The sequence below is a fragment of the Fringilla coelebs genome (genome assembly GCF_963513975.1).
Source record: "Fringilla coelebs genome assembly, chromosome: 6".
NCBI lineage: Eukaryota > Metazoa > Chordata > Aves > Passeriformes > Fringillidae > Fringilla > Fringilla coelebs.
Genome location: NC_140034.1, coordinates 22,227,198 through 22,241,411, shown reverse-complemented (window position 1 = coordinate 22,241,411; position 14,214 = coordinate 22,227,198). Strand labels below are relative to the sequence as shown.

General features: G+C 47.7%; 1 protein-coding gene across 1 annotated transcript; it reads right to left on the bottom strand.

Moving 5' to 3' along the window:
- Positions 1-846: 846 nt before the first annotated feature.
- On the bottom strand, positions 847-5,759 carry ZDHHC22 (zDHHC palmitoyltransferase 22; the record flags this gene model as incomplete). Its single annotated transcript, XM_084207114.1, has 2 exons — positions 847-1,112; positions 5,201-5,759. 2 exons carry the CDS (start codon positions 5,757-5,759, stop codon positions 847-849), a joined length of 825 nt encoding a protein of 274 aa, XP_084063240.1.
- Between the last annotated feature and the right edge of the window lie 8,455 nt (positions 5,760-14,214).

The window sequence follows — 14,214 nt, the reverse complement described above, 5'->3', positions numbered from 1 at the left end:
AGGGCAGCTTTGCCTGGACTCTGCCATTGGACAAAGGATTGCTAAAAATGAGTAATAGAGCTACAGTCTTGACTTATCATTGTATAGGGAACAGATCAAGAACAGAAATGAGAAATTCTCAATTTCTTTTTGTTTTCCTCCTGATTTTCTAGCCTGTGGAGAGAAGGTTTATCTGATGCATTAACCATGTTCATAGCCTGTTCCTAGGACAGCTAGATTGCATTGCAGTTCTGTCATTAAGGGCTTGTCAGTATTGTGAGTCAAGGATCATATCTTGAGATGGAAGGGACCCACAAGGATCATTGAAATCCTACTCTTTGCCCTGAATAGGACAATCCCAAGAATGACACCCTGTACCTGAGACCATTGTCCAAACAATTCTGGAATGATGCTCTCATGTGAAGTTACCTCATGTATATAAATGCCAAAGAGCCACTTAACAAAACCCTCCCTAAGACTAGACACCAGTTTTACAGTCTTCCACAACAGCCCCAGCTCCTGATGCAGTTTTTTAAGACTATATAGGGTGACTAATAGGGCTGGGGACTGAGGGATTCAGACAGGAAGCCACAGGAGGGTCTGACTAAGTTTTCTGCTAGTTCAAAGGCTGTTGCCACCTATGCAGGTGCAGTGATGCGACTACTAAGCTGGAGTATCTCATCTACATGGTTTGTGATTTCCATGTAAATATGCTCAGTTTATTCTGTTTGATAGCCCATCCTTTCCTCCCACAGCGGCTGCGATCCCAAAAGATGGAGTAGCCCAGCTCTGTAGAGATCCAGGAGCCAGTGGGAGAGAACAGGGAAGGTGTTGTGTGCGTGGGCTGCACACACACCCACGGGGAATTTATTTCTCTTTCTGCCTACGGTAGCTACTCTCCACATTCTGCACAGGGATGAGAAGTCCAAGCAGCCACTTCTTGCCAAAAACTTCTTGCAGGTTCTCCCTCCAGGGCCGGGCTCTCACCACCATTCCCTTCCGCACCTGGTACCGAGTCTGCCCGCGCAGGATCAGCAGCAGCTGGTGGCAGCAGAAGCCGGCGCAGGCCAGTCCAATCCCAAGCCAGAGGTAGAGCATGAGGATGACAAACATCTCAGAGCTAAGGAGAGCTCCTGAAAACCAGGAGGGAGGGAGGACAAGAAAAGAAAGTGCTTAGACACACCCCACAAGCAGTTAACACAGCCCCCAGAGCCAACAAACCAGCTGTTTTCTCTGGCCACAAGCGGGGAGGTAGGAACAAGACAGGCTGGTTGCTCTAACTGTATTAAATTTCCTTCATAGTGTCTGATGAATGGACCTGCTGCAGAAATGCTAAAATGATAGTGGTCTCTTGTACACTTCTCCTTTTGCTGTTTATGTGAGGATCTAGATTACAGGGACAAATTCAACCAGAAGTAAAGCATATTTCTAAGACTTCAGCACTATTCTGAACAATGATTAATTTATTTAAGGATTTACCTGCTCATCAGAGGGAATCTAAGATTTCTAGGATTTTGAAAAGACAAGTGGACCCTACAGCATGTAGATCCTTCTAAGAAGCCTTACTCTTTGTATTAACACAAGGCAGAAATATTTTGGATTTCTCTTTTTCTCTCTATATATGAAAATGTTAAAAAAGAAAAATAAATCAATAATGCCTTTCCTACCTTTGGAGCAAGGCAGTTTTCATGTGAATGCAAGAAAGAAACAGAAACCCTTCTAAAATACAATCCAAATTCCTTTTATTAGCTGTTGCTAGAATACTCAAAATACTTTGAATATCTGAAGATTCTAATTCAACTGTGGGTTTTTAACATATATTGGTGATTAGTATATTTGAATAAAAATATCCTTTAGGCCCTTTCCTCTACAATGATTTTAGAACTCCTTCTGGAAAATATTAGTATAACAGCAGGTATCACTGAGTGACCTTTAAGTGTGTAAGCAGAGCTAAACCCATTAATATAAAATTTTCTGTGTGCCCATATGATGTTTATGCACGTATTTTGTGCATATTGGTATATTATTAAACACCCATATTTACACACAGGCGTATTTACACAAAGGAAATGAAATGTGTGTCAATACTGGTATAAATAGCTGATATCTTTTCACTGGTCCCTATAAGGTGTAGAGATAAAAAACTCTCACATGCTTGTCCTCCTCTGGAAGACCATGGGTTCTACAAGACCAGCTGTGATAGAGCAGGGATTGCATGGACAATAGAGGTGTGCTGCCTAGAAGAGGTACATGGGTGCTTCAGGTTTTAAGTTCAACAGAAGGGTCACTGGATATGCATCTCTTGCTTCCCTTATGCAGAAGGCTGGATTAGGTGGCATCACCCGGTTTTGCAATCTGCGAATCCCATTTTTTCCACCTGGCAGTGCTGAAAGTGAGAGATTGGGGCAGGCTCCTCTGAGGATAATTTGTAAGGACACTGACTGCAGCCTCAAGCTTTCAGAGACTGTCTTCACTTGAAAAAGGTGCAGGAATCCTTCAATTTTCTTCCTAAATGCAATGTCATCTTTCCCTTCTTATTAGATCCCATTCAGCTCAGTGGCTTCTGTATGCCACACAGCAAGAGAAGAACATGCCCCTTAGGATAATGACAAATCCTCATACCAATTCTGTCAGAATAACTTAATATACCAGGTAAGAAGCCCAGAGCCAAATACTGGATTCTCTGTTCGTCTTTTACTGGACCAGAGTGTGACAGATATTTGTTTTATCCTGCAGCTGATAGAATATGGGGAGAGACCTTTTTTTTAGATCCTTTGCAAGGCACCTGTAGGCTTTATTTATCTGACTTGCTGAAATTCAGCATTCAGGAAGTAATTACCCTTGTTTCCCCTTGAAAATATTAAACATCTCTGAGCCATCCCTTCCAGATACATGATTTTTTTTAACCTTTTCTTCAGGCTACCTACATAAAGCATTTTCTATAATTTACTTTGTGTAGTCCAATATGATGTGTTTACAATAGTGCTCTCCACTTGCCCCTCATCCCCACAGTCTCTTTTAGTCTTGGACTCTTTTTCTCTAAGTGACCCAGTGTGATCTCAAGGTTATATTGCCATATATTATCCATGCCAGAAAAGCTGTATTGTAGGCTCTAGTTATTGACTTTGGGTCAGATTCTGAAATCCACACCTGAGTACAGTCTGGGCAGAATGAGCCAGCTGAAAACTTTCCCAGCATGAAAGCAGGGAACACTGAGTTGACATAAAACCAGCAGATTAACCCTTCATCCTCCTTTTCTGCTCCTGAAGTACAGTGGGCATGATGGAGAAGAAGAAAGATAAAGTTTTTCCCCTGCTATCGCAATTCTCTGTTTGGATGATACAACAGCCCTTAAGTACCAGTTACACTAGCTGAAAAATACTGTGTGAGCAGCCCTTCCAGGTAACTGTTCAAGACTGTGTTTTTCTTTTCTGGCATGGAGGTTAAATGTGCTGCTAGAAACCCAGTAGGCCCTTCCTCCCAAGGAATCCAGACACCACATGCCTGTATCTTGCTGTGTGAGGCAGCAGTTCTCTTCTCAGCAGAACTAGAGGTTTAGTGGGAGCTACTGGAAGCTGCTGCCTCTCAAGGGTGTTCTGGCTCTTAGCTCTGCACTCAGCCCCATTCTGTGCCCCTCAAACACTGTCCACATGCTCTACTGGCACCACACTTGCTGCCACCAGAGCTGGGGCATTTCAGTGTCTCTGTAAATATGTGCCAGGACCCACCACCATGCAGATGAGCCCTCAGAGTCAGAGAGAACTAATTCCTTGATAATCTCCTCCCATATCCCTGCTCCCCTCCCAGACTGCTGTGCTGAGCGAGCTTAGGCACAGGGGAAAATCATTCCCAGTGTTTCTAATGCTAGTAAAGCTCATGCAATATTATTTACAAAAATTCTTCTAGTTGGAAAAATAATTCCATAAAAATGTCATGGCAGGATTTCATGTTTATTGTCTTTCAGTGATTACCATGACAAATCTGCAAATTTGCCAAGCAGAGAGATATTTGTTTGTTTTCAGATGGCAGCCCAGCCTGGAATCTGAAAAGCAAGCTAGGGCCTCTCTGGCTCCTGTATTCCCAGCAGCGGAGTCTCCACACTCAGATCTTAATCAACACTTCTGGTGACAATGCACAAGCCAAAACAGACTCTCTTCTTACTGAGTTCAGCTGAACCTACAAGGCTAAAATACATGGGATACCTATTTTAGTCTAGTAAAAGCTGATGTAAGTGTACGAGGCAGGAGCTCAGAGCGGGGAGATGGCAATTTTCTGCAGTCACTCTCAGGGCAGAGTAGCAGTCTAGGCTGTCTGCATAATCCCTTCTCTGAGGTCAGGATCTGCCTAACTCTTGGGTTTGGACAGAGGAAGGGTTGAGGTTGGAGAGTTTGAGGGGGTGTTGAAAGGTGAAGAGGCAAGGCTTCTTGCTCTGCAAGAACAGAGGATGAGTTATGGGAGCAAAATCAGGAGAGGGAAGGAGAAGTGTTGTGGAGATTTACAGAAGGCAGGGGGAGAGGGGGAAGAAGTAGAAAGAAGGGTAAGGAATGGAAGCAAGGAGAAGGACGTATTTGATTTGGTATGGAGCTTTTGCAAAGAGCAGCACAGAGAATTTCCCATGCTTCTCTGTGGACTTGTGTCCCAGACTGGGGTCACAAGACAGGTACCTAATCATGTCACATTAACTCCTCTCAGTCTCTGTTGCCTGAACCCCAATTCTCCTGTGCTGGAAGGATGAAAAGATCTCAGTAAGTTTGCACTGCCAGGAGGCAGGAGGTGGGTGACAGTGAAGGGAGTGAGTGCACCTGGATAAGACATACCTGCTGGGATAACCTACAGGACTGCTCCCACCTCTACCTCTAGGATAGGCAAAAGATCCCTCATACCTGCAGTGAAATTCATCTCCTCTGTCTCCTTACAACACATGTCCTGCACAACAGATAGCTCTATTCTCTCACCACCAAGTTGGTTATGGGGCATTTTCCAGAGCCTAATGCATTGGGAATGTAGCTATGGATGTAACCTGTAGTGGGTCCTAGCTTCTATTTCAGGTGAAGCAAATTCTTTTGGAAAGGCTGGCTGTAGCCTCCAAAGAAGGTCAATTGCCCCTCTTGCCCATTTCCACTACTCCATACAGATGACTGTCCAAGGAAGATAAGGTCCCCCCATCCCAGAAGCCCTGGAGGAGGAACATGCTCCTCATCTCTGAGCAAGCAGTCCTTACCTGAGAAGAACTGGCTGATGGAGTGAGGCAGAAGAGTGAGGAAGGCCAGTGGGTCCGCAAAGGACATGGAAAGTGCAGCAGAAATGTAAGCCATGCCTGCCACCAGGGAGTCAAGGCAAGCCAGGGAGGTGTAGAGGCAGAACATGATGAAGTTTCGCATGTTCCTGCTCCCAATGCAGTTCCCTGTGAAGAAACAGTGGTGGTCATGCCTCTGGGTGACTCTGGCACACAGTCTACAGAAGTGAGTGCCGGGCAAAGCTGAGCCAGGGGACCTGCTTCCATCCAGCCAGTCTGCCACTTCGGCTCCTTTGCCCAAGTTTAAGTCCTTCCCCAAGTCCTCGGGGGAGTTCTGGATCACAAGGACGTAGTTGCCCAGGGCATTAGCTGAGAGGAAGAGGAAGAGGGCCCCATGCAGCAGAGCAGGCGAGAAAAGTGGGGTGGTGGAAGGGTCTCTGAACATGCTGGGGATGAAGACAAAGATCTGGAGGACGAAGGTCACTAGGGAGATGCACAAGAAGTAGGCTGGAGCGACAACATTGAGCAACCTGAGAACTAGCATTGCGGATTACGTTCCTGCGGGGGAAAGCAAGGAGAGAAGGAACATCACCGCTCCGGCTGCACACTTCATCCTTCCATTTCCTGCCGGGTCCCGGCCCCGCTGCCTTCGGGAAATGCCCTCCGGGGGCCGCTCTCCCTCGCCGCCGCCCCACGGCTCCTGCCGGGCCGAGGCAAAGGGACAGCCCGTGGGCAGCGACCGCTCCCCGGTTCCCGGAGGAGACACCACGGCCCCGGCGCCAGCCTCCGGGGAACTCGCAGCAGCGGTGCCCCGGAGGGGCTGCAGCGGCTGGAAGGGGAGAGGCGGCTCCCGCGGTGTGCTGGCGATGCGAGCACTTCTCTGTTCGCCTAGCAGTCTCTCTGCCAGGCAGGGTCAGTTTTGGTATTGCATGAGAGGAAAAAAGGTGGTGCTGGAGGAGGGGGGAGTGAATTGGAAAGGAGGGGTGGGAGGAGGAGAAGGGGAGGGGGGAGAGGTTGCTCTAATCCACTGCAATACGGATCAAATCCAGTGCTCTAATTTATCCCTTAAAGCCACGGATCTACAGATTACCTCTATGACCGCTGCCCCGTTCTGCACGAAATTAGAAAATATACAAAACAGCTGGTCAAGTGCTGTCCGGATGCAACCTGCGGCGCTCGGCTACCGAGCCGGGGCAGCCCAGCAGCTGCCGCCGCAGCTGTGGCCGGGCACGACGCATCCCCGCCGGACAGGCGGTCACCCCCGAGCCCGGGGCTCAGCCTGCATCGTCGGGGCACAGGATAGCCCGGGGGGCCACACGCGGCGGGCAGCGAGCTGGGTGGCGGTGTGGGTGCCCCGGCACCCCGAGCACACCCGCGCCGGCAACCTCAAGGAGTCCCCAGCGCCGGTGTCTGCAGAGCCCCGGCGGCCCCGGACCCGCCTGGGCCCCGCGGCACTGCGGGCTGCACGCCGCCACCTTGCAGTCCCCTTGTCCCCAGGCGCGGCGGGAGCCGCCCGGTACCGGCGTGTCTGGCGCCGGCGGAGCCGCTACTACAGCCGGCCATGCCGAGATGCCCACGGCAGCCGAGCCGGAGTGCAGCCCGGAGTCTGCCCTGTTCTTCCTCTCCCTTCCTGCTCTTTTCCTGTCCCTCTTTTCTCTGCCCCTGCCCTGTGTCTGTCTCTCTCCGTCCAATGCCTCGTGTCTCTCCCTGTTCTTGTCCTTGTCCCTGGGCTTTTCAACCCCGGACTTCTCCTTCTCCCTCCCTCTCTATATCTCGCTCCTGTTCTGTTCTTGTCCGGTCGTCCCCCTTCCCGTGTTCCTGCCCCCGCCCCGGCCCGTCTCCCCGTAGCTGTCCCTTCAGCACCAGCCGCACCTGCAGCAGCTCCGTCCACCTCCCAGCGAGCACAACCCGGCCCGGAGAAGAGAAAGGTATTCTTGGGCCTCTGAGGTCCTGACAACTCCCACGGGGAGAGCAGAAGGGTGGGAAGAGGCATTCTGCGCCTCCAGCCCGCAGAGCACCATTCCTCCCCACAGTGTGGGTGAGGGAGGCAAGGTGAGTTTTCTGTGTGTCCCCGCGCCTCCCCAAAGCTGCTCCTGTGGGGAGCAGCACTGGAGGCAAGGGGAAATGCGGGGGGAGTCGTTGCAGTCAAAGCCTCCCTTAACACAAGCAGGAAAGGCTTTGATCTGGGCAGTAGCAGTAGCCTGGTGCTGGTAGAAGTTTTGCAGACACGTGTTTGCTCTCTGACAGCTACACACCCTCACCCCCCTCTGCCCACCCACGCTCTCCTTGTACTGTCTACACAGGCTCTGTGCATGGCCTCTCCTTCTCTTATACACCTACGTGCGGCGCCCTCCCAGCTCTCATGAATAGCATCCCTGCCTCCCTCCACAGATGAGCCACCCATGACAGAAGGGGAGAGAAGAGGGCTATTGGGCTGCAGCTGTGTCCCTGGAGACAGTCAAACTCTGCACTGGTGAAAAGTCAAGAAAAATGCATTTTACATAATCTTAGGTCCTAGGTTTACTGGCCAGTCCCTCAGCACAGACTCTGCAACTCCACAAGAGACTCTCCCTTTGCCTGAAGGTTCAGAGCAAAATGAAGGTGTGTTTCATGTCTCAGTTTCTAGGGAGAGAAGACTGGAGGAGAGAGAGGCTGTGTTTTTCTCCTCCATGTGCACTAGCGTGGAAGGTGATGACAGCAACTAAGTGTTCAAGGGCTCTTTATTAGAAATAACTTTTCTCCCAGGTAACCTTAATGGTTTGACATTTCTGAAAAAAGCAGTGGCAATAACACAAGCAAGTGCAAACCAATCCTGTAGGCACTGGATCTGCACTGACGAGCAGCTAAGAGACACCTCTGGCAGAACTGAAGGGGAAGCTGCTCAGAGCGGATCTAGTTCTCACTCCCACCTCCCTCATTCTCCTGTCACGACTACTGAGAATAAAAATCCTCCAATATTCCCTCAACTCATCAATTTAAAGTAGACTGAGCCTTGCAATAGAGATACATGACCCAGTCTAGGTTTTATCTTTAAATAATCAGACAGTGTTTTCTCCATATTTTAACAGCTTACATCAAAATAATAATAAAAAAAGAAAATTACAGAGAAGTCTTTTCATGTCATGAAAGACTCTCAGCTGAGGGGACTGCATCTCATGAAAGACATTAAGCCTGCCTGCACAGGGAACATCAAAAGCTGTAGCCAAAGCGGGGGGAGGGAAGGGAAGGGAAGGGAAGGGAAGGGAAGGGAAGGGAAGGGAAGGGAAGGGAAGGGAAGGGAAGGGAAGGGAAGGGAAGGGAAGGGAAGGGAAGGGAAGGGAAGGGAAGGGAAGGGAAGGGAAGGGAAGGGAAGGGAAGGGAAGGGAAGGGAAGGGAAGGGAAGGGAAGGGAAGGGAAGGGAAGGGAAGGGAAGGGAAGGGAAGGGAAGGGAAGGGAAGGGAAGGGAAGGGGAAATCTGGTTTCCACTGGAATGGAAGATCGGTGAGGCAGATTATTCCCCACATTATCATTAAAATGCTTCTGCACATTGATGCTTATGATTTGTCAAAATAGTGGATTAATATTTAACAATATAGCAAAATATCCTCTTTCAGTGCTGTTGTGTTGATATTATGAGCTGTTTGCCGAATGGGGGATGTCTGACTGGGGATGAATTTGCCTATGTATATGCATGTGTATGTAAGAGAGATGGGTAAATAAGGAGATTAGCATAGGAAGTAAGCAAAAAATGGGAACAGCAGTTAATTTGGAGCAAGCATTAAAAAGTAACAACATGTACTGCATGAATTGGGTTTTCTCCTGCTGTAAAATCAACATCATGAGACAACTTGGGTGTGTGACACTCAGAAATATTTTCTTACTTTTTCTTCTCTGGGTCTGGTTGTGACCCAGGAGATGGAGTATTTCCCCATTCTGCTTTACAACCAGAAGTAAAATCACTTCACTCATGTGTCAAGATTTTCTTGTCTTTTGAGTATGGCAAGGGTTATGCTATCTGCCTTTGTCTGGAAGAACTTGGCAGCTGGGCATAAGAAACACATGTGAGAGCAGTGTATTGTTCTCATTACCTACTGTGCAGATGTTCTCCAGAAATTAGCACAGCATACCACAGCAGCCAGTCCCTCTCTCACCCCAGCCTTGGTGATTCTGAGTGTCGCCGCTCCACTCTTCCCTACTGGCCAATTGTGTGCAGGAACTTTCCCTAGTATGAGCTCTTTCCCAGTACGTCCCTTTAGCAAGCAGGGTAGGAAACCACTGACAGAATCTATCAGTTGTCAGCCAGCTGGTGATTCCATCCCCCCATTCAATCATCTGGGCTACATTTGATAATGACAGTTTTCATAGCTTTGTCTCCAGATCTTCTTTGTGCTCAGAGATTTCAAACAGAATAGAATACTGTTCCAGTTGATGCCATGCTCTGGTACAGTCTGCCCAACATCTCTGAAGGTTTCACTTTAAATTGCATCCCAAATTATGCATAATTTCTTCCATCTCAAAAGGTGCATTGCCTTAGCCCACACTGTTATTTTATTGTTCAAGATACAGTCTGATGGTGATTTTTCTCTGGAATGAGTAATTTAACCTCTGCTATTTGTTGTGACATTTTTAAAGAAATGAATTCTCTCTGTGGTAAACCAGGTGCTGCTTGATTTAAATTATCACTTAACTGCAAGTTTTATGAAGTGGTTTCTGGTTTGGTTGGATTTTTCTTTTTCTGGGTAGTTAGCCTTCAAAATTTGAATACCCACAGTGTCTGGAGAGGTTTTTTGTTTGATTAGGTAAAGCTGAATGGCTAAGAAAGGTAACAGGGTCAGCCTAATGTCTTCAGTTTAGCAACCAAATAAATACAGCATGGCTGAGCTGCATGCCTTAATGCTGACCAGCTTCAAATCTGCCTGGGTGGAAGCATGAATACTGAGAGCAAAAGGGTGCTTAGCCCTTTCCTGATTCAGTTCTGGGTTATACTACATAGGTTGTCAGGATCTGATCTTCCACAAACACAAATCTAATGCTAAGCTTCTACTCACGTTGAGAAATGACCTTCAGAGGCCAACTCAATCATCTTTCCCAATTTTCCATATGCTTGTTCCAAGTTTACCTGTCCTTTGCAGACAAAGTGTGATAAAGTCCTGAAGATCTCAGATGATGGAGATTCTCCACCACCTCCAGGTATTCCATTCAGCTACTTCTTATTCATTCAGAATTTCTTCTTATTCATTTTATGCATAATGTGACACTCCCTTGCAGCAGTCTAAGGTCTTAGTCCTTATCCCAGTGGATAAGGACTTTCAGAGAAAGATAAACCCTTTCCTCACTGCAGTCTCTTACATACTTGAAAGTGGCTATCATGTCTTCCCTGGATGAAGCCATCCAAGTCCTTAAATAATTCCTCTTGGATTAGGCTTGAAAACCTCTGAAAGAAAGAGTAAAGCTCCTGGGATATTGTTCTTGTTGTACAAGCACTTGAGAGGGGCATCCAGCACTGAGGTCAGGCAGACCAATAGTATGGTTTTAGGCAGCTGGGTTTTAAATTATGTAGATTGCTTATTGAGCTGTTTCAGTTGTGCTGAGAGAGGATCTTTATTAACAAAGGAAGAGATGGTAACATATTTCCAAGGAGTTGGGATATCACATTGTTCATGATGTCCATTCTAGCTGGCCCATGCAATGGAGAAACAGCCTGTGTGAAAAAAGGGCTCTAAGCCACAATTTGTGGTGTGTCCTGCTGTGTCAGGAAAGCTGTTGCAAAAATCAACACTTCATTTATTTGCTGCTTGTTGGTGGTGTCAGGAAACAAATTTTTGCAGTCAAGTAAATTTCAGTGTGCCAGAGCACAACAGCAGGAAGAGAAAATATTGATGATAGATGGGAAGGGAGTGTTGTGGGAGGGAAGACACCCTTGGGCCCAAGCTCAGGCCAGGGTTGTTGTCCCTGGCTGTGGTCCACTCTCTCCTCCATCCCCCTGGCCTTGCAAATGCCCCTGAACTCTGTCCTCATAATGGTGTGGGAATTCTTCCCCTAAGAGACTCAAGATTCTTCCCTTCCAGTGCCTACAGCTGCTCCCTTCATCAAACCCTGCCCATAATACTGTCTCAGCACCAGAAGAATGGCTGAATGCTGTGGCAAAATACCCTATGGAAAAACTGCACTAATGGAAAGAAAAAGAAGGACAAGAGAGGGGGAAGTACTACAGGCATTTTGTTCCTGCAAAACTCTGAGCATCCTCTCTAGGTGTCAGGGTGGTCTCGAATTCCTGACATCCTCAGCAGGCCTCAGTACCAGATGCTATATCCTGACAACAAGGTGTCATGCTGCCACTTGATGGGACTCTTCTTGCTTTCAAGATACTTTGACTATCAGGTAAAGTACACAATAAAACATCTCTAAAAACATTTATCTCAGCTGACTGATTTGGAGCTCGTGAGCCATAATGCTCAAGCCAACTGAGCAGACCCATCACTCCCAGGTGAATATCACGGAAAGTTATTGGAGCAAGGTTCCTGACATTCTGCATAATTTCCAGGCAGGACATTGCAGGAACAAAACTCTTAAGGAGTAGAAAATTAAACAAATAAATGTAAATGGCATTCATTGCAAGGGAGGATTAAGCCCCAAACCAACCGGCATTAATATGTGAGGATTGTCTTCCAAAGCAATCAATGTCAGTAGAAGCAGGTACTGCTCCAAAAATTGGGCACTGCCCTTTTTCACAGGTCTGGCATCTTCCTTCTCACGCCCAGCCGACTGTCCAACCCTTGTCTGCCATCGTTGGATGCTTTGAGTATTGTGTCAAATTTATACTGGGCACATCAAGATGTAGGAGCCCTGGTCCTCCTTTCTGCTTGTGAAGTATCAAGCACACCTAGGGAATCCTAAAAAATAATAAATAACAATAACACATGCACGTATTCATAACCAAGTCATTGTTTAAGTAGTGAATATTCAGCACACACCAGATGGTTCTTCCTTCACTGCCTCCAAAATGGAAATGACCAGTTACTAAAGATAAAATATTCCTTCCCTCTGCTACTTCCCTAGGGCTCCTACTTGTTGTTCTCTTGTACAACTGCTCCTCCCTAGAGAAAAAAGCCTTTCAGCCTTGGAAACATTGAAATCAGATCTGAAATATGAAATGTTTCAGCAGAAGCTGCAGATAAATGAACACAGTGTTAAATCAATTCCAGAAAATAGACTTGGATAAATCCTCCTGCCTGCTGCAGCAGTGCTCTTGGGAGAAGCAATCTCTCTCCCCACTGTCACATGGCTGCTGCCTCTGCTATCAAGATGTCCCTCCACTGGGTCTGTAAAAGCAGTCCCTAAATTATTTTTGCTCTTGAAAAATGGTAGCTAGCAGCCAGTGCACTACATGTACATGTAGTGCGCATGACCACCACCCAGCCACACTGCAGGTGGCAATGATCTTAACTGACTGATTTTAACTGTTGGTACACAGAGGGCCAGACTCTGCCTGCTTCATTTCCACCCATCCCAGTGGCTGCAGTTTTCATTTATGATCTCTTACGTAAGATGCACTAACAGCGCTGGGAGCAGAGACCAGGCCCTCAGCCACTCAATGCCAAGTCAAACCATCTTGCTTCTTGCCTTTCTCTGTCCTCCTGTGCAACACATAAATTGCCCAGCTCCATTGAAGGAGATGGTCCCATCCCATCCCATCTGGTCCCATCCCATCCCATCCCATCTGGTCCCATGCCATGCCATGCCATGCCATGCCATGCCATGCCATGCCATGCCATGCCATGCCATGCCATGCCATGCCATGCCATCCTTTGGTAAGAAAGACACTGGGCTCAAACCATCACAGATTTAGGAGGACCTTGAGCCCAGGCACTTCGTTTTCCAAGCCGCACATTTAAGCCCCAGATTTGGTGCAGAAGAAGGGTCATTATCTCCGCCAGTCAGGTGCCCTTAAGGAGGGGATTCCCACACTGATCCCCTTGTCAAGGTGCATTCTGTGCAGCTCTGAGTTACACACCTGTGCAGTGCCTTCACCAGCCAGGGCATGCTCTGGGCAGCTCTCTGTCCCTGATGGTCTTTTCCTGGAGCCAATCTGCTGGCTTTAAGAGAAGAAATTCAAAGTACTGTTTAGAAGGGAGAGGCAGAACTATGTCCTCCTCTCAGGAGGCTGGAGGCAGCCCCACACTCACCTTTTCCTAGCTCCCATGCGACCTGGACTTTCAGGGGAGGCAACTCTTTCTCTGTGCCAGAATGAGTGGGTTAGGGTGGGGCTGGGCAAGCTATCCCTACAAATGTTGGGAGCAAACCCCAGGCCCCTGAGGCCCATATCACCTCTGGGCTAGGCAGGGCTGAAGGGTAAACCTTGTTCTAGGAATATCAACTGCCTAGATGAGCTGAGGAAAAATAATTGAGATGCAACTTTCTTTTCTCAGCTGTAGGAAAAGAAAGCCATGATTTGGTCAGGGGTAGCTGGCAGTTTCCAGGAATCATCTGGTGTATTCAGTATCAAACAAATGAAGACTGTAGCACTGCTTTGAGTAAGGCTAAGGTTAAACTGATGGCACTGCATCAAGGTCAACTACACATGAGTCTGCCAGAAGAAAGAGCATGCATGTGTCAGATGGTAATTTCCCTTATCCCCAAGCTTCCGGGAAACCAAAGGCCAATGGTAGTCCAAGGACTACAGAGCCACTGTGGTGTCTCCTGTGGAACAACATCTTCAGTCATATTCTCTCTCCTTGCAGAGGTAGTGACTGAGTGAGGAAAACCAAAGGACTTACTGGAGAAGCAGTGGCTCTCCTCAGGGGAGGACTGTAGGGGGTAACTACTGAGGAGCACAGAGTAAATAGCAAGAAGAAGGGTGAATTATACCCATCTGAAGACCCACTGAGGAGCTGAGGGAGGAAACAGAAAAATGAGGAGTAAATATAAGGGAGAAGTTCCATAACAGTGAGACTTGGACTTTCTCCAGACTTGTCTTCACTTGCTTCTATCAGATTACTGTCTGGTGGATTTGGGGCAAG